This window comes from Coffea arabica, chromosome 1c (assembly GCF_036785885.1).
Source record: "Coffea arabica cultivar ET-39 chromosome 1c, Coffea Arabica ET-39 HiFi, whole genome shotgun sequence".
Classification (NCBI taxonomy): domain Eukaryota; kingdom Viridiplantae; phylum Streptophyta; class Magnoliopsida; order Gentianales; family Rubiaceae; genus Coffea; species Coffea arabica.
Genome location: NC_092310.1, coordinates 53,785,738 through 53,808,466, shown reverse-complemented (window position 1 = coordinate 53,808,466; position 22,729 = coordinate 53,785,738). Strand labels below are relative to the sequence as shown.

The 22,729-nt window shown below is 34.6% G+C and overlaps 4 protein-coding genes and 2 non-coding genes across 12 annotated transcripts; 3 read left to right on the top strand and 3 right to left on the bottom strand.

Moving 5' to 3' along the window:
- The first annotated feature begins 81 nt into the window (after window positions 1–81).
- TRNAV-AAC (transfer RNA valine (anticodon AAC)) lies at window positions 82–155 on the top strand. The gene has a single exon. It is a non-coding gene; the product is annotated as a tRNA-Val (tRNA).
- Window positions 156–277: 122 nt separating this feature from the next.
- On the top strand, window positions 278–351 carry TRNAV-AAC (transfer RNA valine (anticodon AAC)). The gene has a single exon. It is a non-coding gene; the product is annotated as a tRNA-Val (tRNA).
- Window positions 352–1,700: 1,349 nt separating this feature from the next.
- Window positions 1,701–5,230, bottom strand: LOC140004130 (cyclic pyranopterin monophosphate synthase, mitochondrial-like). 4 transcript variants are annotated; one of them, XM_072077829.1, is made up of 4 exons: window positions 4,955–5,230; window positions 3,978–4,104; window positions 3,117–3,727; window positions 1,701–1,991 (listed from the first exon to the last, which is right to left on the bottom strand). In XM_072077829.1, the coding sequence occupies exons 2-3, from the start codon at window positions 4,080–4,082 to the stop codon at window positions 3,119–3,121; spliced, it is 714 nt and encodes a 237-aa protein (XP_071933930.1). In that variant the 5' UTR covers window positions 4,083–4,104; window positions 4,955–5,230; the 3' UTR covers window positions 1,701–1,991; window positions 3,117–3,118. The 4 variants fall into 4 exon arrangements, with proteins under 4 accessions (XP_071933930.1, XP_071933925.1, XP_071933918.1 ...); XM_072077824.1 differs by having other exon boundaries at window positions 1,701–1,998; window positions 3,978–4,097; window positions 4,955–5,227; XM_072077817.1 differs by having other exon boundaries at window positions 1,701–1,998; window positions 4,955–5,223.
- Window positions 5,231–6,719: 1,489 nt separating this feature from the next.
- On the bottom strand, window positions 6,720–7,414 carry LOC140036413 (histone H2B-like). Its single transcript, XM_072077811.1, has one exon. The coding sequence runs from the start codon at window positions 7,331–7,333 to the stop codon at window positions 6,872–6,874; it is 462 nt and encodes a 153-aa protein (XP_071933912.1). The 5' UTR covers window positions 7,334–7,414; the 3' UTR covers window positions 6,720–6,871.
- A 4,353-nt stretch (window positions 7,415–11,767) lies between these two features.
- Window positions 11,768–14,947, top strand: LOC113708981 (uncharacterized). 2 transcript variants are annotated; one of them, XM_027231740.2, is made up of 2 exons: window positions 11,768–13,565; window positions 13,632–14,947. In XM_027231740.2, exons 1-2 carry the CDS (start codon window positions 11,838–11,840, stop codon window positions 14,697–14,699), a joined length of 2,796 nt encoding a protein of 931 aa, XP_027087541.2. In that variant the 5' UTR covers window positions 11,768–11,837; the 3' UTR covers window positions 14,700–14,947. The 2 variants fall into 2 exon arrangements, with proteins under 2 accessions (XP_027087541.2, XP_027087536.2); XM_027231735.2 differs by having other exon boundaries at window positions 11,768–14,947.
- Window positions 14,948–15,053: 106 nt separating this feature from the next.
- Window positions 15,054–17,507, bottom strand: LOC140036403 (actin-depolymerizing factor 1-like). 3 transcript variants are annotated; one of them, XM_072077805.1, is made up of 3 exons: window positions 17,247–17,507; window positions 15,669–15,862; window positions 15,054–15,467 (listed from the first exon to the last, which is right to left on the bottom strand). In XM_072077805.1, exons 1-3 carry the CDS (start codon window positions 17,247–17,249, stop codon window positions 15,317–15,319), a joined length of 348 nt encoding a protein of 115 aa, XP_071933906.1. In that variant the 5' UTR covers window positions 17,250–17,507; the 3' UTR covers window positions 15,054–15,316. The 3 variants fall into 3 exon arrangements, with proteins under 3 accessions (XP_071933906.1, XP_071933900.1, XP_071933895.1); XM_072077799.1 differs by having other exon boundaries at window positions 15,597–15,799; window positions 17,247–17,503; XM_072077794.1 differs by having other exon boundaries at window positions 15,597–15,862; window positions 17,247–17,500.
- Between the last annotated feature and the right edge of the window lie 5,222 nt (window positions 17,508–22,729).

Here is a 22,729-nt window from a genome sequence, read left to right as displayed (position 1 = left end):
AGCCGACTTTAGTCAGAGTGGATCAAACTTATATGAAGAAATTACGGATAAATAATTAATAGGTTCAAATTTGGACCACTGGGTGTCGTGGTGTAGTTGGTTATCACGTCAGTCTAACACACTGAAGGTCTCCAGTTCGAGTCTGGGCGACGCCAACATCGATTGATATTGGCTTTTTATATTTTTTGGCTCCGACTTTGTATGGTAGTACATTGAAGCCAATGAAGAACTCCCTTCCATTGAGTTGGCTTTGCAGACGCGGTTTTTCAACGACAGGGGTGTCGTGGTGTAGTCGGTTATCACGTCAGTCTAACACACTGAAGGTCTCCAGTTCGAGTCTGGGCGACGCCAACATTGAATGATACTGGTTTTTTTTCTTTTTGGCTCCGAATTTGTATAGGCAGCACACTTAACCCAATGAAGGACTCCCCGTATTTATTTCTTTTGGAAGATCGAGTCAAATGTGCAAAAATGACACCAAATTATGTCGCGATATATGACTAAAATTATTGGAAATACTACCTCCCTTTTTTTATAACTGACATTTAAGATTTTACACATCAATTAAGAAAAATTTTTCATTGCTTAAATCTATACACTACTTTCCTTTTGTACCCTCATTAATTACTAGGGTTGTTACAAAGAGAGAATCAATAATTATTAGGAGTAGTAATTAAGAACCCTATATTAAAAAAGAGAGATAAAAGGATAAAATTGTGAAAAAATAATTAATAGTGTATGAAAATAATAAAACGATAGCCCTTGTCCGTCTTTGATTGGGAAGTCCACGTAGAGTGACTCTCATTGCTATCGGTGAAATGATCGTCTTCCTCTAATCTTTTGTAGAGGTATACCAAGGAAAAGCATCAAGATTACCCGTGGAAGAGCCATAGGAAGGATGGTAGCCGGGTTTCCCTCATGAGCAGACAGCCCGCCCCTATGCGCTAGCCCTTACCTGCCTTGAACTACAGGAGCGGTCTTGCATACTTACATACATATGAAAAAAAGGCTCTTTTTTAGAGAATTATTCTAGGCTTTAGTTACGTTAGAGTAAATTTCTTAAACGACAATTATAAAAAAATGAAGGGAATATGTGAAATTATTGACCAATTTTTGTCGCTGTTCTGCATTTAATACGGTTGCGGTTTATCAACAAAAGGAATCATTACGGGTGAGAAGTATACATGTTAAATCCCAAAATTTGTTATTTCTAGAATCGATGCCGCCGGTATACAATGCATTAGCTAAGAAATACGTTTTAGAAGAACCTTCAGAGAAGTGTTACCGTAACAAATGTAATACAAAAAGTAGGTCTGTGATAGAATAATAGTTGAAAAACTTTAGTATAAGAATCATAAAAACAAAAAATTTGAAAACAGGAAAACATACAATGTTGGTTGAGAAAAGAGTTGAATTGGATGGCAAGGGAGATTCCAAGACCTCTCACTTACCTGGAAAAAAAAAAAAAAAAGTGCCGGTTTTTATGGATAGAGAAGTTTCTACTAAGACATTCATCTTACTGTTAAATGACAAATCAATTGTTAGGAAAACGTTAAAAAAACCGAAACGAAACAACAAAAGAGCTCCACTGCACGCTTATTCCAACCCGAATCTCGTGAAGATTCCCTTCATGGTGTTACTCGCAAATTTTTGCCTACAAGCTAATGAAACTGAATGAAGGCAAAATCGAGCATGAGAAATGCAGCAAAAAACTAGACTTTTCTGATAAAGCTTCCATTACTAAAGGGATCAATGGCTCCAAGAAATGCAGCAAAAGAAAAGCAGTTGCCAGCTTTTGAGGCTGTAAGATCAATGTGACAATTTTACAATGCAGGAAACCAAAAACACCAAAAGGACAGGTACAGATCTCGACAAGAGAGCAAACCAGCCATTTAGAGTGTCATCACCGGCAGATAGTCAACCACATTAAGGCCAAAGGATTTTTGTAACTGGTGGCTGGGATATGATTTGATCAACAAAATTCACCAGTCCTGGCACCTAAGAAATGCAGGTTGAGCATGTCGGCAACTTATAGACTCGCAATGAACATGAGAAAATTTGACATCAATCAAATCTAGAATTACACACGTGACACGCCATAAAGAACAAATAAGATGTCGGAGACTAGGACTTCTACCCATCATAACCAACTTATCATGATTGAGCTAATGGCAAATTCAGTGCAACCGTCATCATGTCTGAAGATGCCTATTACAACTAAAGAGATGCTTGCTTGCTTACTGACCTACTTCATCCTCAATTATCCAGAGAAGGGTAACTTTTCCATCCCCAGTGCTAGGTTTATAAAAGCATTGCTATTATTTTGGCCCTTCCTCGACTTAAACAACAGAAATGCTCAGGCTAAACAAATTTCTGATGCGAAATTGAGGCAATTAATCTAAGTTCTTTCACTTGAAGCAACAAGATGTTTATAGCTCACCCTTGAGAGACAGCCCCATTATTAACTTATCTATTAGAAAAGAAGCATGCTCTGTCATGTTCAGATCGACACATCTAACCAAAGCAAATCAAGGAGACTGGAAGAACTGCCAAGGAAAACACAAATTTCAGTTTGATTGCAACTAATGTTCTTGAACCTCAGCGGTGATGTTCCACAGAATTGAGTTGTAAAAGGATAGACTATTTCATTAAATCATCCAAAAGGTAGTTCTCCTCTTTCTTAACAAAAGGAAGACCGAATTACAATGAAGATGAAGTCAAAAGGAAGACAGAGTAAAAATGAAGGAGAAGTCCAAGCAACATAATTTTGCATGGAAAGAAAAGAAATGGCTGCTTTGTTTTGTTTATCTTAGATTTTTAAGATAATTATATAATAGGTGCTTCCTGTTTCTTTAAATCATGTGATAACTGCTGCAATTTGCTGGGTAGAACAACAGGCAACAAAGGGAAACAATAACTGTAGCACTGTCGAATCAGAACTGCATTAGATCTGGAGGAAAACTCAAGCTCATTCAAGTTCATCATGAATCACATTTCCCAAGAAAAAGGCATAAGCTTGACTGTGGCACATGCAGGTACTACAAAAAGAGCAATCAAATTTTCATGCTCAGGCGGTAGATTTCTTGAGTAATTCATCGATGCATAAGGGCACTAACCTTCATCTATTCTTCCTCCTCCAATCCCCACTTTTTCCACCAGCTTTATGCTCAAGCTGTACATTTGTAATCTGGATGTGCTTTGAAACTGCTTTACACATATCATACACTGTTAGGCCGGCAACTGTAGCTGCTGTCATAGCTTCCATCTCTACCCCAGTTTTTCCAGTCGAGGCAGCTTCACCTTCAATGTCGACACTAAAATCCTGGGGATTCAGTGACAAATCCACACGAATGTGGGTCAAGTTGATGTTGTGACACAAAGGAATGAGATTACTTGTTTGCTTTGCTCCACAAATCCCTGCCATCTTTGCCACACTAAGAACATCTCCTTTTTTCATCTGCTCAGATGCAACCAGATCAAAAACCTCCCTGCCTAGAATAACTTTACAACTGGCTACAGCAACCCTCTTGGTAATCTCTTTGAGAGAGACGTCCACCATTTGTGCTTCACCTTTGGAACCAATATGTGTCAATCCAGAAACAAGTTTATTTTCTGTACAACCTTCGGATCGAATCTGAGAATCATTGAAATTCAGAGTCACGGAATGGTTCTCAGCAGAACCAGCAAGACCAGATGCAGGAGGTTCACCAAAGACAGATTCCATTTCCTGAGACAAAAACAACCGCAGGGCGTAATCAGGTCCAGAAAGCTAACAGGCTAATTATAAATTCACAATTACTGGCATATGCCGAGGCAAATCTCTGGCTACAATTACATGAATTTAGTAGAGGCAACAAAAGGTTTTCCTTCTCTAATCAAATGCAAAGACTATATGTTAATGTGTGCTTCTTAAATAAACCGGGTGTAATCATATCAATGGAAACATTCATAAATAAAAGCAATTAAGGGGCTCTTACCTTATGAATCTCTGAAATAGCATTGGCAAGACGCCTGTCAGCATCACTGCTAAAAAACCTTCTAGACCAAGGAGATCTAGACACAAATCGGCATATCATCATCATTTGTTGAGCAGCAACCTGTTTTCTGATATGGAATATCGCACAGGAAGAAAAACAATTATAATTCTCTTCATTCAAGTGAAACTAGAAAATCTTGCAAAGTAGAGAGAGATGGCATACTAAAACATAGTGAGTTTGTTTGGACAAAGAAAGTTTGCAAGATTTATTTCAGATTTTGTTTTGCTTACATCACACACACAATTCCCAATCACCTTTTTATCTCACATACATCACATCACAAAAAATGCTACACACACAATTCCCAATCACCTTTTTATCTCACATACATCACATCACAAAAAATGCTACAGTAACTGGATCAAATAAATCATCCAAATAAATTCTTATCCAAACAAACTCAGTGTTGTTTGTCTATTCTACTGCAAATTTTGGCCTCCTATTATCCGTTTATCCAATAGCATTATAGTCATCAGCTCATCAAACCATAATTATAACCTCACCAGTGCTTAATCAGTTTGAAGACCAAACTGCACTCCTATATATGCTTCACCACTCTTTCTCAAGCTCTGAAACAACCACAAGCGAAAGAAGCAAACCCCTTGTGTCATCCGTGCTTCGAATTGGAAGTTAATTGAGATGGGGCTGCCCCAATTGTGTGTTTTTCGCCACAGTACCCATGTCAGTTAGCGGATTACCTCCTTCGACAAACTCCCAGGTTTCTACAATCCAGGCTAGGTTAAATTCGGGCTTCTATTCATTAAGGATTTCTCCTTTCTTTTTTTTCTTTTGGATAAAATCAGATTGGGGTACCGACACAAATACAATATAATACCCAAGAATGAAATTTTCTCCTTTTAATGAAAACATGCGAAAGAAAGAAAGAGATGAAGCACGCAAGCAAATTGAGAGTTTACCGAGATAGGTAGTAGTGTCAGTATTCAGCTGGGCGGTCAAGGACTCTGAAACACACACCGCCACCGTTCTGTTTGAGTTAGTCGAAGCGTACTCCCGTATTTAAATTTTAAAAATGAAAACCTGCGGAGGGGATTTTTTTGTTTTGATGTGGGGGCTGCAACCATTTACACTTATTACTTTCAATTGGTAGCGCCCATTTCAAAAGTTACAAGTGCATACTTCGGATTCCAAGCGCAATTTCAGTAGCCAACAACTGACACGGCATCATCTACATGGTGCAAGACTTGGAGATCAATTTGACTTGGACAAAAATGGCACTGAACCACAAAGATCGTAATCGTGCAGCATTGGCAAAAGCATCAGGAATAAGTGGCTCCAATGTGAAATATAACATACTCATCAGTTTCGGATTTCAACTCAATTTCCGCTGACAGAAAAGTTAAAAGCCAGCAATCAAGTAATGTACATCTATTTCTTCCACAGAGTTAACGGAGAATCTGCAATTTTCATGTCAAAACAAGGGAACTAGTCTTCTGGTTTATCCTTCATGGACATGTCACAGGTTCATTAAGGCATGAAATTTTTGGCAGCATAACAAAATACCATTCAGCCAATTTGCTATAAATTACGTCAGGAACATGAATAGTCACACTGATTCTGCAAAATTTAAATTCTAAGCTGCGTGAATCTAATGGCTGTAATTAGAAAACACAAATTATCACGAAGTAGGTATCCTATATCTGCAATCAAGCAACAAGAAAACTCTACGATCAAGGGGCAATGGCAGAGACATCATCACTAGTCTATCCTTGTCTAATCAGACAAAAAAGAGAGATGATTTTGCAGTCAGTAACAGAGAAAAATCAAGATATAGGACCACAAAATTCATCAAAAAGATATATCTATTAATGGGCATCTTATAAATGCTGAAGAAGGTTCAGCATCACAAATTTAGTACCAAGTGTGTTCTTCTGAAACACTTAAAAGCAACAAGGGAGTTTCACAAAATAAGCACTTCAATTCCCACCATAGCATGATGAAAAGGCCACTCGAGAACTCTCAAACCAATAAAGTCAGAGCTACAACTCAAAATACACATCTATATCGCTTACAATTTTCAGCAAGCATAAACTCAGCAAATCAGTAGAACAACCATGCTTAGAAGTTGAGGCACAGTGCTCAATGCAATATTCTGTGAGCAGTCATTTTCAGGCAAACATAGAAGTGCTAATTGTTTAGCCAGGAGAAATGCACAATCAGCCTCAGAATGTCTAATGTCTGAATTCATGTTCAAAATTCCTCAACACCCAAACTAATGATGCAGCAATTTCAAAAGAGCTACTACAAAAAGAACCCTTGGACTAGTCTTCTTAGTACATATTTTTCTTAAGCAAAACCCAATGATTCAGCTCCAAACATCCAATCCAACAGTGAAATAAAAGAGATAATGATCAACCAACCAAAAGGCATACGCACAACAACCATTCAACTGCAAACTGGGGAAAATTTTCTGATTCCCGAGACCTGTTGACTATTAACAACAGAAAAACTCACATAGCACGGAACAAATTTCAAACTCGCCCAACAGAGATTTCAACTTGACAATACTCTCGGAACACAGATAAAGCCATTGACAGATACAAGATCATCAATTATAAAGAACAATTCAAATTTCATCACACAACAGAATTGAATTCCACAGATGCATAAGCAGAATATGAAGTGAATTTAACCAAAGGATAAATGAGAAATGAACGTAAGAAATTAGGGACAAAATTAGAAACATTCATTCATTCACTGTCAAAAGCACCTGTGTTACTTACATCCAACATCAGCAAACAAAAAAAAAAGGAACAAAATGAAAGCCTAACTCTATCATTTCCAACAAATCATCCCAACTAAGACCTCCCTAAAAGTCAAGAGCTAGTAAATTTGGTCACCGCCTTGGTCCCCTCGGACACGGCATGCTTAGCCAACTCGCCAGGCAGCACAAGCCTCACAGCAGTCTGAATCTCCCTGGAAGTGATGGTGGGCTTCTTGTTGTACCTAGCAAGCCTGGAGGCTTCCTGAGCCAATTTCTCAAAAATATCGTTGATGAAGCTGTTCATGATTCCCATGGCCTTACTGGAGATCCCGATGTCTGGGTGAACTTGTTTCAGCACCCTGAAGATGTAGATCTTGTAGGTCTCCACGCTCTTCTTCAAACGCTTTTTCTTCTTATCACCGGCGCCAGCACCGGCTTCTTTGGGCAGCTTCTTCCCGGCCTTTGGCTTCTTCTCAGCTGGAGCCTTCTCGGCGACGCTGGTCTTCTTCTCCTCCGTAGCTTTCTCTCCGGCCGGCTTCTTCTCGGCGGGCTTCTTTTCAGCTTTTGGCGCCATTGCTAAAATTAAAAGTTCTGGAAATTAACGAGGGTAGAGATACAAGAGAGATTCAATTGGAAGTGAGGTACGTAAATTGCGACCCACGAGCTGATAGGGACGATGCGGAAATGTGGGTATTTATAGAAGAGGGAGGTGTAAGCTGATTGGTTGAAAGGGAGGGATGCGGATTAATGAGTTGGACAGTCTATTGGCCGTAGATGTAGATATGAGGCTACCCGGTTATCTGACGGCTGAAAGCGGGTGCATGGAGTATCGAAACACCAAGCACGTGATCTTACACGTGGCATAATATCATTGGATTTATTCGAATGGAACGGACCGGTGACGTGCCGATGAAAGTTTGTATGTTGCAAGACGGGAGACAGGCCGGAGTGGTCACCAGACCGTTCTTGAACAGTTAACGGTCAGAATTTGACCCAAAAAATTTTTGGTGCGCGTTCGACTATTTCAACAGTAATCTGGTATTTTAGTAAATTGGCCCTCAATCGGCCATTTTAGTAAATTGGTGGAACTATGAATATGTGATTACTTCTCAGAATATGCATTTAAATGATCATACAAATAAAACATAGATAATGCATACAATTCTTACAAAACAACTTTTAGCCAAAAGGAATAAGCTAACAAATAGTCCTTCATGTATTTGCTTTGTAACTTTTGCATCCCTCACATAGTCATGTTGGTAATGATGATTTTTCGACCCTCACGCATTGGTTTTCAAAATCTTACGTCTGTTGCCTATAAAGTGATAATTTTTCATCGCTTACTAATAAAAGGCATACTAACTAGTTTGGATTAGTATTTTTAAAAATTTTTATAAAAAAAATATTGTAATAACTTGATGAATATAAGATAAAAAATAATTTACTAAAAACAAGAAATGATTTTGAAAAAACAATTAGTTTGTTTGGATTGAGATAATTTGTTTCACAAATTGCAATTACCTTTTTATTTTACATACATCATATTACAAAAAAAATTTTATAGTAAGTATATCAAATAAATCATCTAAATAAACTTTTATCCAAGCAAACTCAATGGCAATCCAAATGAAAATCGGAAGATCAAAGAAAAAAAATAAAAACATTCCTCACATTTCTTTCTTACTTTAACTAAGGCACGCAACCATTATTAAAAAAAAAAAAAACTAAGGCACGCAATAGTACTCTACGTGGCAGAAAATGACAGAGTAACCACGGGTTGATTAACATTTCCTTTGCTACTAGTGAGAGGGCTAATATTTCCCGTGTGATAAGCAATATTTTAAAAATCGGACCGTTAATCGAACCGGTGAAGTGAAAGGGTTGAGGTTCAACCGGTCGGACAGACCGGTTCAACCTCGGTTCAATGAATTTTTTTTAAAAATAATTTATATAAATATATATGTGCACAAAATAAGACATGTAATGGATAATTTAATACTTTATATGATGAAAAGTTTACTATTTTTGAATAACTTGGATTTTTAAAAATAAATTTTTAAATTATAAGTTAAAACAAATAAATTTCATCTCAATTTCAATTATATCTACCAAAAAAATCTTAAATATAATCCAAAAATATCACAATATTTGAAATTATACAAAATTCACGTCTATGAGAATTTAGACATTGTGAACTTAAATTTTAATTTACATTTTGGAATTTAAATTTACAATTTAAAAAAAGGAAATTTGGAGTTCGAAAAAAATCAAGAGAATTGAAAATAGAAATGCAAATTTGATAAGAAACAAAAAATTAGATAAAAGTGAGTGGTTGTGGTATTAAATAAATTGGGTTAAAGAAAAATAATTCTTTTTTAACTTTTTTAAATTTAATGGACAAAAACAAAATTAAAATATGGAAGAAAACATCAATAAATTAAAAATAAAGAGGTTTGATTAAAAAATGAGTGGCAAAAGAAAAGATGATAGAGAGAGAGTGTGTGTGTGAGTGTGTGTGCGTGTGTTGAAGATTAAAAAGAAAGAGTCGTGAAAGGATGATATTTTGTGAAAAAAATGGAACAAAAGAAATATGAGTGTTTGTTTTATATAAATAAGTTATCAAAAAAAACTAATAAGATGTGATAGTGCAACGGTTACTACATTGGTCTTCTATTACAAAGGTTTTGAGTTCGAATCTTGATAACTACATTTTGCAAAAAAAAAAAAAAAAGGAAAACTCAAAAACCGGAAATAACCGGTTCAAATCCGGTTCAGTGGTCAATCCGGTTTTTGACCGGTTTCTTGACAAAGTCAAACCTGGCATTGAACCGGACCGGAGCCATGGCCGGTTCGCGTTCAACCGGTCGAACCGGCCGGTCCGGTCCGGTTTTCAAAACACTGGTGATAAGTTGCTTAATTTTTAGTCATTATATATTTTTTATAATGTAGAGAGTCATATAATTGTTATAAGTCTGGCTTGAATTACAAAATAATAGTATGGTAAATTGGTTTGGTGAATATTGTATTAATAGTTTTGTGTAGTATAGAGGGTATTTTGCAATATAATTGTTAATAAAGTACTATAATTGAGACAATGCAGTGTCGATATTTTGTGTGGTATGATTTGTATAAATTATGTGGTTTGAGTGAGATAATTATAAAGATACACATCTATATTTATGTATATCTCTATTACTCACTAAGTTTCGTAAATATAGGCCTATTTCCTTTTTAGCACAAATTAAAACATTTAATCAATATAATCACAACAATTATTTTTCTTTCATATTTTTGTAAAATGCTGCTTACTAATATTAGATCATTAATCCACATTAAGAGCCATGTATTATTACATTTATTTTTAAATTTACAGTATTTTGATTTTTTTAATGTAAGAAAAAATCTAATTAATGTTGCATGTTTGACTAAAAGAATAATAAAAAAAATAGCATACAACATTGCCTTTCAATTTAGAGCAATTTAGCGCCATTAGTAAAAATGAATGTGCTAACAATTTTATAATAATTATATATATATATATACATTAAATATGGGTATATATCTAACAATATAAAATTGAGAGTTGCCCTATAAACAGTGTTTTTTTGTCAAGCGATTATCCTGCAATTATTATTGGATGTCTGGGCTATTAATAAATAACAAACTAATTATTTTTTTCAGAGAACGAAGAGAATAAGAATGAAAACAAGGGCATTAAAAATTTGTAATAATTATATAGAGTAAATATGGATATATAGACTAATACATCTTTATAATTGTATGTTTTAAAAAGTAGTAGGATTAGAAACCATTTTTAGTCCAAACCCTTGACACCTTAACCGATTTTGGTTGATTGTGATAACAATGCTGGATTTTTTTATTTTTTTAACTGTTGTTCAATTTTTGGGAATCGTGTAGTCAAAAGCTACTGCTGAACAAGCTAAACAACCACTGCATTTTACAAAACACTATTCTATTTCATGTTTTTGCAATATATGCATTCATTTTCTACAAACAATTTTATTTCATGTCACAATAATAAAATCCATTTTTTAGAGTCACTATAGCCAATAATAATTTATTAATTATTTCATCAATAATTGTGTATTTACAGGATAACTGCTTGATCATAAAAGAACTATTCATTATCCAACTCTCCCTCTTATACAGTTAGATAGATTAAATTAGATAGCTATATTAGATATAGTTAGATTATATAGATTATATATATATATATGTTATAATATGGTATAATAATTGTTAGATATATGATTGGTCTTAGCGATACACATACACTGCCCTGGAAAGATATGGTGATGGTGACGATCCTTGAGTGTGAAGACACGTGATGTACCATTCCCTAATCTATGCATCATAATAATGCATTTTATGCATGCCACCGCCACTTTTTTTTTTTCTGGTTTTAATCTAATTCATTTAAGACCAATTGACGAAAATAGCCTCCGCATCTAACAATAATTACAGCATAATTGCTTGACCAAAAAGGAACTATTCATTATCCAACTCTCCCTTTTATATATTTAGATATTCTCTCGAATCGAAAGGCAGACGAGGGCGCAATTTTTCGCACCTTGACTTCCACAATTCGGGAAAGAGACAAAACATTTTCTTAAACTATAAACTAGCTCAAAATTGGTAACAAAGCTAATTTCTTTCATTTGAACTTGAAGTTTTCTCCCGAAAACCATGTCAACACACTGCACCCCAAAATTTCAGCTGATTTACAACTTTCAAATGCAAAATACAAACCGAAGGAATAAAAAATCAAATCTAATAAGGTTTTCAACTTCCAAGCACAAAAACACAAATCCACAGAGGAACCAAAAATTCAAGTCCAACAGGAATCCTTGACATGTACTACAATCCTATTGAATACAAAATTTACAAGGTATTCCATTGTCAGTTGTTAGTTCTATACACAAATCCTTTCCACGCTCCTCCAATCCTCATCAGTCATCCTATCATCCCTTTCAATAGATTTTTACGGGCCCACAAATTGTGATGAAGATCCTAATTAAAATATTGGGCGTGTCAAATTTGGGCTGAAGTGCTAAACCATGCTCAAAGGTGAGGCAGTTTGGGCTTGGTTATCCCGGATCCATACTGGCCAGCCGCTAGACGCCATTCGCCACTCGCACCGAATAGAGTACACCAGAGCTAAAACTAGGGGAAGCCGAGAAACTACTCGGCCGTGGGCAGAGATGAAACACCGTCTCCGTCGCCGTCTCTGCCGTCCCTTCTCATCAATCCCGATTCCAAGACCCAACCAAATATCTGTATTCCAAACCCCCCAGAAAACAACCATTGATGATGACGAAAAATTCATTTCTATCTTAAACGACATCGTGCGAGGCAAGGAGAGCTGGAAATCCGCCTTCACCAACCCCTCCATCTCAGCTCACCTGAAGCCTCACCACGTTGAAAAAGTCCTCATTTCCAATCTCCACGACTCGAGGTTAGCTCTCCGCTTCTTCAATTTCTTGGGCCTCCACAAGAATTTCCACCACTCAACTACGTCGTTTTGTATCCTCGTCCACTCTTTAGTTAGTTCCAATCTTTACTGGCCTGCCTCTTCGCTTATACAAACCCTTTTGCAGAGAAATTTAAATCCCTCGTTAATTTTTGAGCATTTTTATAATTGTTATAGAATATTGAGTTTTTCTTCTAGTTCGGGGTTTGATTTGTTAATTCAAAGTTATGTTCAAAATAGAAGAGCTTTGGATAGTTTAGTGATCGTGAAGCTGATGAGGGAGTGTAAGTTAGTGCCCGAGATTAGGACTTTGAATGCAGTTTTGAATGGTTTAATTCGAATTAGGCGGTTTGAGATGGTTCTTGAGTTGTTTGATGATGTTATAGGCGGACTGGGGCTTCGGCCTGATGTATATATGTGTACGGCGTTGGTTAGGAGTTTATGTGAGTTGAAGGATTTCAAAAGAGCTGAAGAGATGGTGAGTTGGGTTGAAAATGGTGGTTGTGAATTGAGTGTTGTTATGTATAATGTCTTGATTAACGGGTTGTGTAAGAATGGGAGAATTTTGCGTGCAGTTGAGATTAAGAATTCGTTGAGCGCCAACGGCTTGGGAGCTGATTCCATTACATACTGCACGCTTATATTGGGTTTTTCTAAAGTGCGTGAGTTTGGGGTTGCAAAGGAGTTAATAAATGAGATGGTGGAGTTGGGGTTTGTTCCCAGTGAGGCTGCTGTGTCGAGTGTTGTTGATGGGATGAGAAGGAATGGTGAGATTGCAGGGGCTTACGACTTGGTTTGTAAAATGGGGAGACTTGGGATAGTGCCTAACTTGTTTGTATACAATGCTTTGATGAATTCTTTGTGTAAAGATGGGAAATTGGATGAAGCAGAGTCACTTTTTGTGAGAATGGAAGAAAGGGGGTTGCTTCCAAATAATATAACTTATTCTGTTATCATAGGCTCGCTTAGCAAATGTGGGAAATTGGATACAGCATCTAGCATCTTGGCCAAAATGCTTAATGCTGGGGTAGAAGTATCCGTGTATCCTTATAATTCTTTGATTAGCGGACAATGCAAGTTGGGAAAATTAAGTGCTGCAGAGTCTTTGTTTAATGAAATGATCAATAAAGGACTGACTCCAACTGTTGTAACCTATACATCGTTGATAGATGGCTACTGCAAGGAAGGAGAAGTTCACAAGGCTTTGAGGATTTATCATGAAATGACTGGAAAAGGAATTTCACCAAATACTTATACCTTCACTGCGCTTATTTCTGGCTTCTGCCATGCAAATCTGATGGGGGAAGCAACTAAGGTATTTAATTTGATGGTGGAAATGAATGTTATTCCTAATGAAGTTACTTATAATGTCTTGATTCAGGGGCACTGCAAGGATGGAAACACAGCAAGGGCCTTTGAGTTGCTTGTTGAGATGGTGAAAAAGGATCTTTTACCTGATACATATACTTATAGGCCTCTGATAAGTGGCCTTTGTCTGGCAGGTAGAGTAACTGAAGCCAGAGAATTCTTTGACAACATCCATCGGAAGCATTGCAAGCTAAACGAGATGTGCTTTTCTGCCCTTCTGCATGGTTACTGTAAGGAAGGAAGGTTGAAGGATGCACTGAAAGCCTGTCGGGAAATGGTGGAAAGTGGAATACACATGGACCTTATATGTTATGCTGTACTTATATGTGGAACTTTAAAACAGCATGATGCTGATAAATTATTGTGTGTTATGAAGGAGATGCATGACCAGGGATTGAAGCCTGATGATGTAATTTACACAAGCATGATTGATGCATATGGTAAAGCTGGAGATTTAAAGACTGCGTTGGGATATTGGGACATAATGGTGCATGAAAACTGCATTCCAAATATTGTGACGTATACTGTAATGATTAATGGTCTGTGTAAGGCAGGATTGATTGACAAGGCTGAGAATCTTTGTAAAGAAATGCTAGCTAGTGGTCTGATTCCTAATCAGATTACTTATGGTTGCTTCCTTGATCAGCTCACTAGAGAAGGGTGCATGGTGAAAGCAATGGAACTACACAATGCAATGGTCAGAGGTTCTCTAGCAAACATCGTCACGTACAACATAGTAATTCGGGGTTTATGCAAGTTTGGCCAAATTCAAGAAGCTGCTAAGACCTTGGCTGAAATGATAGACAATGGTATTTCACCTGATTGCATTAGCTATTCGACAATCATGCATGAGTACTGCAGCAGAAGGGATTTCCAAGGAGCTTTAAGGATATGGGAAGCCATGCTGAATAGGGGTGTAAAACCTGATAGAGTAGCCTATAATATCGTTATATATGGGTGCTGTATCGCTGGTAAGATGGCCAAAGCTTTTCAATTGCTCGATGAAATGAGAAGAGGACGTGTGGAGCGAAAGCAGGCAATAAACTTGATTGGGAAGTTCAGTCCAGTCACATGTGACTAGATTTAGATAATACTCTGTAGTTAGATTCACAAACCTTACTGGCCGACCTTGTGACATTCTTTAAAATTGCAACATTCAAGGTCATGTTTTTCTGGTGGACCATGACCTAAATGGCTCCCGATGTCTTCAATGCTATGGGATGATGGGGAGAAAATGTGTACAACTCTTATTCACATTTGTTAGTGTAAACTGGATTCAGCAGCTAACAGCTCAATTGCTCAAATGGGAAGTTTTAGAAAATTTTCTGACTCGTCATGTCCGAGCAAAAGCTTGAAAGTTGAGAGTTGAAACGTAACGATGTGCACTCCCTTTGAGGTTTGCAAAATAAACTCCTATCCAAACACGCTCAAAATATCTTGTAGGAAGGAATGCAAATATGCAAAGCATAAATAGTACAAATACTGGTTATCCAAGTGCAGTCTCGTGGCACAGTTTCCACAAACAACAAATCTTCCAATAAGAGCGAAGTGACATAACTTGATCTAAATAAGAACAAGTCTATCAGAGGCTAATATCATATCTTAGCCAGGTTCAACCTCCCAAGAGAACTATTAACATTTGCTCTTATAGCAAGTGACACAACAGAAATTCACTGCAATGCAAGAGGTTTTTCAAGTTCAGTTGGCACGACTCTTGAAAACATCAAGACCCATTTCTGTTGGATCAGTTGCTTGCAGCTCTACCTGGATACCATCCAATTCCCTCTTAAACCTGTCTTTGGAGCTTGCATAGATCATTTTGCTTCGCACTTTTGATGTATCCGGAGACCTTAAATCAAATAAAGAATCAGAAAGGAGCAGTTATAGTCAGTAAACAGAATATGAAGGGTAACAAATTGGCAAACCAAATTTTTTTAAGAAGTATTTTCTAGAATAACAAATTGATATGCAAAAATACCAGGCAATAAAGAAAATCCTGCTCTTTTGGCAATTCTCTGCAGTCACAAAATCGAAATCAAAAACCGCATACCGACACTCATCAGCAGGAAGGCTAGCAGCAAAGTCCTCGTAGCTTTGACCAGGCTCACCAACCTTTTCCACAATTACCTGCTTCTGCTTCTCCTCAATCTTGAATACTATAAATCTGTACGTCCTTTTTGCCTTCAACTCCAAAAATTTTAATTTACAATCATCATGCACAGCCATACCTGATGCTGCATTAGCCTATAGATAACAGATAAATTAAGTATAGAGCCACAAAGACAAAGATGGAGGTGCACATGTAACACAATGATATCAACTGTCAGCCTGCAATGAATAGATAGTAAGAAACCAACCTAACAGAAGAAAACTCACCAGAGCCAAGTGAGACGAACTCTGGAGCGAGGTAAAAACAGGAAAATGGCTAATGTAGACAATAGAGGCAAAAATGAATGAAATTGAGACTTCAGTTTTTTATTAAAGGGAGAAATGAATCGTTTATTATCATTTCTCCCTGAATTAAGAAAATGAATGACACATCTGATCTTTTTGACCTGGTAACAATTGACCTGGTAACAATGACTAGTTCACAGTTAGATATCCACTGTCTCTATTTGATCCTAATAATGAAGGTTAGAGAAAAAAGAAAGGAAAAAAATCATGAAATAAACAAAATCTGACAAGAAATTAGACAGCCTTAAGCCTGCTTAATTGAGAAGGCCTTGGGCCTCACTACATTGTGCACTTACTATAGTTATAATCCATCAAAGTTGGCCCAAAAAAGCATAAAATCTACATTGACGTTCTATTTTTTTAGCTATAAGAGGTTGCTCAATGTGTTGCACCATGCTCAATAGGCTTGTGAATAAAAAGAGACCAAGTCCAATCAGAACAAGAACCTTAAGAAGTGTTTAGCATAGAACAAATGTTAACTTCAACAAGCTCAATGGAAACTTCGTGGGGAACTAAATCACTCAATTGACAGATGCCTTGCATGATCCAAGCAAACAGAATCCACATATGCAACTAATACAATAAACATGGCATAAATTGTTAGGAATTGATCACCTCACTAAAAACTTTTAGTTCAAAAATGTGAGAGAACAAGCACATTTCCACCATTTTCAGATGCTAGAAGATGGACCAGCAAAACTGTACAGGTCCCAAAAAATAGGGAAAAAGAACTGCAATTACGAAAATAAAAAACAAGTCGTATTCCAAAAAATGGCACAAGTAAATATCTTCCAGAAGAGATCAGGCAGCTTAAGCAAGCCTAAACCAACTTCGGGTCCTAAGATCGATGGTCGAAAATTCAAGGTAAATCAGATCCGTGAGGTGAAACTCAGAGATAACAAACCAAATCTCAAAAGCTGCAGCAAATAAACTAACCTCGACGTTTTTACTGATCACAAATCAAAAGGCCAAAAAAAATTGAAAGGATAAAAACAAAACAAAAAAAAAATCCTCCCTATTCTTATTGAATAGAGTAAATATACACGGTAATAGGAGAAGTATGCTAGTTAAAAGGAAAAAAAAAAAAAGAGAGAACAGGGGAAAAAAACACAATAAACCACATAGTAACTTTTTCTATATTTAGGAGTAGAGATTGAGTTGAAAAAGCACTGACCATGGTTAAAGACTGGTGATCGGAGTCGGAGGAGAAAATGGAGGGAGGGAAGAGAATTTAGAGCTGAGTTGATTTCGGAGCGGAGACACTTGCTGAGAGAGATATAAGACTGAGAGAAGCCTTTTTCTTTCGACTGAAGGAGTCTTCTGTAAGAAAATGCAAGAAGGAGACTTCTGTATTTTAATCCAAGGAATAAAGAAATCAATAGGGAAATTTTGAGGGCAGCGGCTTGGGTGGGCACCAGTGGATGTTCGTCCTACTGACTAGACTGCTAAATATCATCATCATGGCGGTCATGCATCATAGCTCCAGGGGGTTAAAGATGGTCGGGCCAGTTACGATATGACGCGTGTTTTATCTGAATTGTCTGATATGCCCCCGTTGGCGTGACCCTTTGGAGTTTGGACTGGCCTGTCGACGGGCCCGGGCCCGGATCAAAATTTATTATTCCCGATCCAGACCCGACATACTATATTGGATCCGGGATCCGATCCATTTCTCCGACAGGTCTTCTACTCTGTGTTTTAGATTCAGATTCGACGAGTCTCGGATTCAGATCAGGTCTACTCAAACAAATCTATCAAAGTTTATAATTTCTAACAAAAATGAGAAAAATATATATTTGTAAACTAATTTCTAACTAACAGCAAAAAAAAATCAAATAAGAGAATAAATCAAATTGATCGTACTCAAATACATCACCCTAATCAAATCATATTGATAAATATATATTTTTAATTATTAATCTATTTATATCCGGATCCGGATCGAATACGAGTTGAAATACTATGGGCCTGTTTGGAACCTGAGTTTTTTGGGAGTTTGTCTAAAACTTTACTGTAGTGCACTGTAGAAGTTTTTGAAAAAATTTTGTAGGAGTTTTTGTAAGGTGAAAAACTTTTTTGTAGAAGTTTTTGAAATGTTACTGTAGACGTTTTTTGGATTATTTTTAGAGGTATTTTTAAAACATATTTTTGAGTATTTTATAATTTATAATATTTATATTTTTACATTTTTACATTTTTAAACATTTATGCATTTATAATACATTTATAAATATTTAGAAATAAATATATTTATATATTTATATAAAAATATATAAATGTAATATATTATATATAATACGTAATATACATATATTTATAAATATATAAATGTATAAATAATATAAATAATATAAATGTATAAATTATAAATGAATATTATATAAATGTATAAATTTATATGGTGATTATGTATAAATGTATTAATATAAATGTATAAATGTATAATTAATATTGTTTATAATTTATAATTTTTATTGTTCAAATATTTATATGCATTTATAATACATTTATGAATAAATATATTTATATATTTATATAAAAATATATAAATGTATTATATTATATATAATACATAATATACATATATTTATAAATGTATAAATGTATAATTAATATTGTTTATAATTTATAATTTTTATTGTTTAAATATTTATATGCATTTATGCATTTATAATACATTTATAAATATTTATAAATAAATATATTTATATAGTTATATAAAAATATATAAATGTATTATATTATATATAATACATAATATACATATATTTATAAATGTATAAATGTATAATTAATATAAATGTATATATTATAAATGAATCTTATATAAATGTATAAATTATAATTTATAAATATATGTGATGATTATGTATAACTGTATTAATATAATTAATATAAATGTATAAATGTATTAATATTATGTATAAATGTATAATTAATATTGTTTATAATTTATAATTTTTATTGTTTAAATATTTATATATATTTATGCATTTATAATACATTTATAAATAAATATATTTATATAGTTATATAAAAATATATAAATGTATTATATTATATATAATACATAATATAAATATATTTACAAATGTAATAATTGTATATTATTATAAATGAATATTATATAAATATATAAATTAATATATTATAAATATATAAATATATAATATTATGTATAAATGTATTAATATAATTAATATAAATGTATAAATGTATTAGTATTATGTATAAATGTATAATTAATATTGTGTGTTAATATTATGTATAATTGTATATAAATATACATAAATATATATACATAAATGTGTAATATATATAATATGTCTTATATATATTAAATATATAATATTTATATAAATGTATAATTACATATTAATGTTAATATTAATTTATATGGTATATATTATTTATATAAATATATAAAAATATATATTTAAATAAAATAAAATATTTATAGTATGTTTAAATAAATATATAAATATATAATATATATAATAAATTTTTGAGGGTGAGGGACTCAAAAATTAAAAAAAAATTTTTGAGATTACCGGCGGCGCCGAGATAGGTGGTGGAGGTGGTGTCTGGTGTGGTGGGTTGGGTGAGGGAGGAAGAAAAGTTTTTGAGAAATTTTTTGTGTATAGATTTTTGAAATGTGTAGGTAAAAAACTTTGAAAAGTTTTTTGGGGTTCCTGTAGCAAAAGTTGTTAAAAAACTAGTAGGTAAAAAACTTGGTAAAAAACTAGGGTGCCAAACAGGCCCTATATTCCGTATCCGACCCGTTTTTCGTTTGACAAAATGGATCCGAGTTCAAGTTCGGATAACGGAATTAAATCCCTACCGTACCCAAAATAATTTGACGAATCCAATCTGCGTTGGCAGGCCTACTCTAGACCCACCCTCAGGACCCTTCTTTTAGAAGATGTTTGAAATCCTCTCACGTCTCTCTATTTGTTATGGTTACATGTTATGGGAGGTATTTGGATTTTTAAATTATCAATTATTCTAATGTTTAAAATGTATTTATATAATTGATGAATTACAAATTCAAATATCTCTTAAGAAAGTTAAACAATTAGAATGATTTGACTGAATTTCAACTTCATACTCAAATTCCTCAATCCAACAAAACCTTATTTTAATTTGGCTTGTTATATTAGGGTTGGATTTGGCTTAGAAGTGCAAAAGAGTCGAACTATTCACAAGTAACTCATTCAATAACTGGACTTGTCGAGTTCAACCCACTCATTTGAACTCACGAATCAAGCTTAAATTTCAAATTCTAGTACTTAAAGGCTTAACGAGCTCATTTGAGTTGTTGCATTTTTAATTAAATTATTAATAATACAAAATTACTCTTTTAAGTACGCTGTTTGTGAAATTTACTAAAAAAACTTAAAACCACTAAATAAGCTCAAGGTCAAGTACTTAAGCTTGATTAGGTTTAACAACTATTTAAAACCTTTTTTGAGTCGAGTTTGAATTCAAATAGAAACCTTCTAAGTTGAACTCAAGTTTCAATTCTCAAATATTCGAGTTCAACTCAACTCGAATGCACCTCTACGCGTGAATAAGATATTGTTCACTTTGATCAGATCTCACAAGTCATGACAATTGGAACGAATTGACAGATATCAAATGAGAGCTTGTTAGTTGCTCTTTTTTTCAGCCTGTCCCTCTGAATTAATTACTTTAACGTGTTAGCTTATATTCCAATTTTATGTGATTTCTCATTGTTAAAATCTTCAGAATACTATAGCCTGAACCAAAAGCATCGCACACAATCTATTAAGCTTGAGTTGGCACCATGTAGCAACGGAAACCTGAGCTTTCAATACCCAACTCAATATTAAGCTTGAGTTGGCACCATGTAGCAATCACATCCTAAGACAATAACAGCGAAATAAAGATTGAGTTTCCGTGAAATGTTACTTCAATGTTCAAACCCACCACCACCATCACCTGTCTCCTTTTTGAGCTTTTGGTATAGTGTCTAAAGTTCATCGATTGACAAACGACAACTTGCAAATTGCCAGTTTCAAGAACAAGGGTCTTTGCTGTTTCATTACTGTACAATGTAAGAAGGTGGTGCAATTCGGTTATGCAAGGGTGTGTAATAGCCTTGAAGTAAAAACTAAAAAGCACAAATTCTTTTCACGACCGTTTCTGACTTCTTTGATTCTTTCAATTTCAAGAAAAAAACATGGCTAGGCTGACGGCAATCGGACTTTAAAAAGCCCTCAATCTGATTTCATGACAATGAGGATAAACAAGTTAATTTTGTTGCAATTAAAATTTTTTTATTGCATGTCTACTACTAACTTAAAAAAGGGGGAAAAAAAAGACTACAGTATGATGTGAGAAAAATGTATAAATGGCTTTGCTTAGATTCTCCATTTGAAAAACAAATTTTTCATAAACACGATGTTATTGTAATGCATAAATAAAAACAACTCAAAAATATCACACGTATACAATATATAAAAGGATAAAAAACAAAAAAATCCCTGTGGTAAATTTAATATACAAAAAAATCACCTTGTGGTTTCAAAATATACAACATGACACCTCATATTTTAAACTAAATTGTAAAGGTGACAGAATCCACTAAACTTAACGAATATGACTTATTGGAATCTGAAAAAAAAAGTATACATAATTTTTAACAAATATATCTATTCTACCCCTTAACTCTCAATTCTATCTATTTAGAGAATAAAACAAATGAATTTTTTGGGCTGTCTTTTGCTTAATTATATTAAAGCATTTTGGCCATTTCATCCATTTCCGTTAAGTTTAACGAATTCCGTCACTTTTACAATTTAGTTCAAAGTATGGGGTGTCGTGTTGTACATTTTAAAACTAAAGGGAATTTTTTTATATATTAGGTTGATTACGGGGGACTTTTTTATTTTTTACCATATATAAAAAACAACTCCAAATATACAAAAAAAATTAAAAAATAAAATCTACAGTATCTTTTTCTTCTATCTATCACTACCACCATTACCCTCTCTTTTCCACCTCCCTCTCTTTCCATCTCGTTCATCTTCATTCTTCTTTTTTCTTCCTTTCTTTCCTCATCTTCTCTTCCCTTTCCCTTTCCCGCCACACCCTAGCTCCTTCCTTCTAGCCTCAACCAGATCGAGGCCTTTGGTCGCGATCTGGTCTTAACAAGGCCAGATCGAGAAGGGAAGGGGTGGCGTGTAGCGAGAAAGGGAAGGAAAAGGCATAGGCGGAAGGGAAGAGAGGAAGGGAGAAGACGGAAGGAGTAGGGAGAGAGGGAATGGTGACGGTAGTGGTGGTCGGTGGAGTGTTATTTTTAAAAATTATCCTAAAAATTTTTAAACTTTAAAAATATTCTAAAATATATCCAAAAAACCTAAAAAAATGCTGTTAAAAATATTTACAGTAAAAGCTTTTCATATACATTATTACAATAAAATATTTCAAAAATACTTTCAAAAGCAACTAATCCAAATGGAGCCACAATTATTTGACCAAACATTGAATGTCAATGCGAATTCAATTTTCCTCAGGGTTGACTTCTAGGTGAATAATTTCATCCAAATCCAAACAATTAAAATTACAGTGGCTCAAAACGAAAGCATGTGCGGGGCTTAACCCAAATAACGTGTCCAGCTTGTAAAAGGGCAA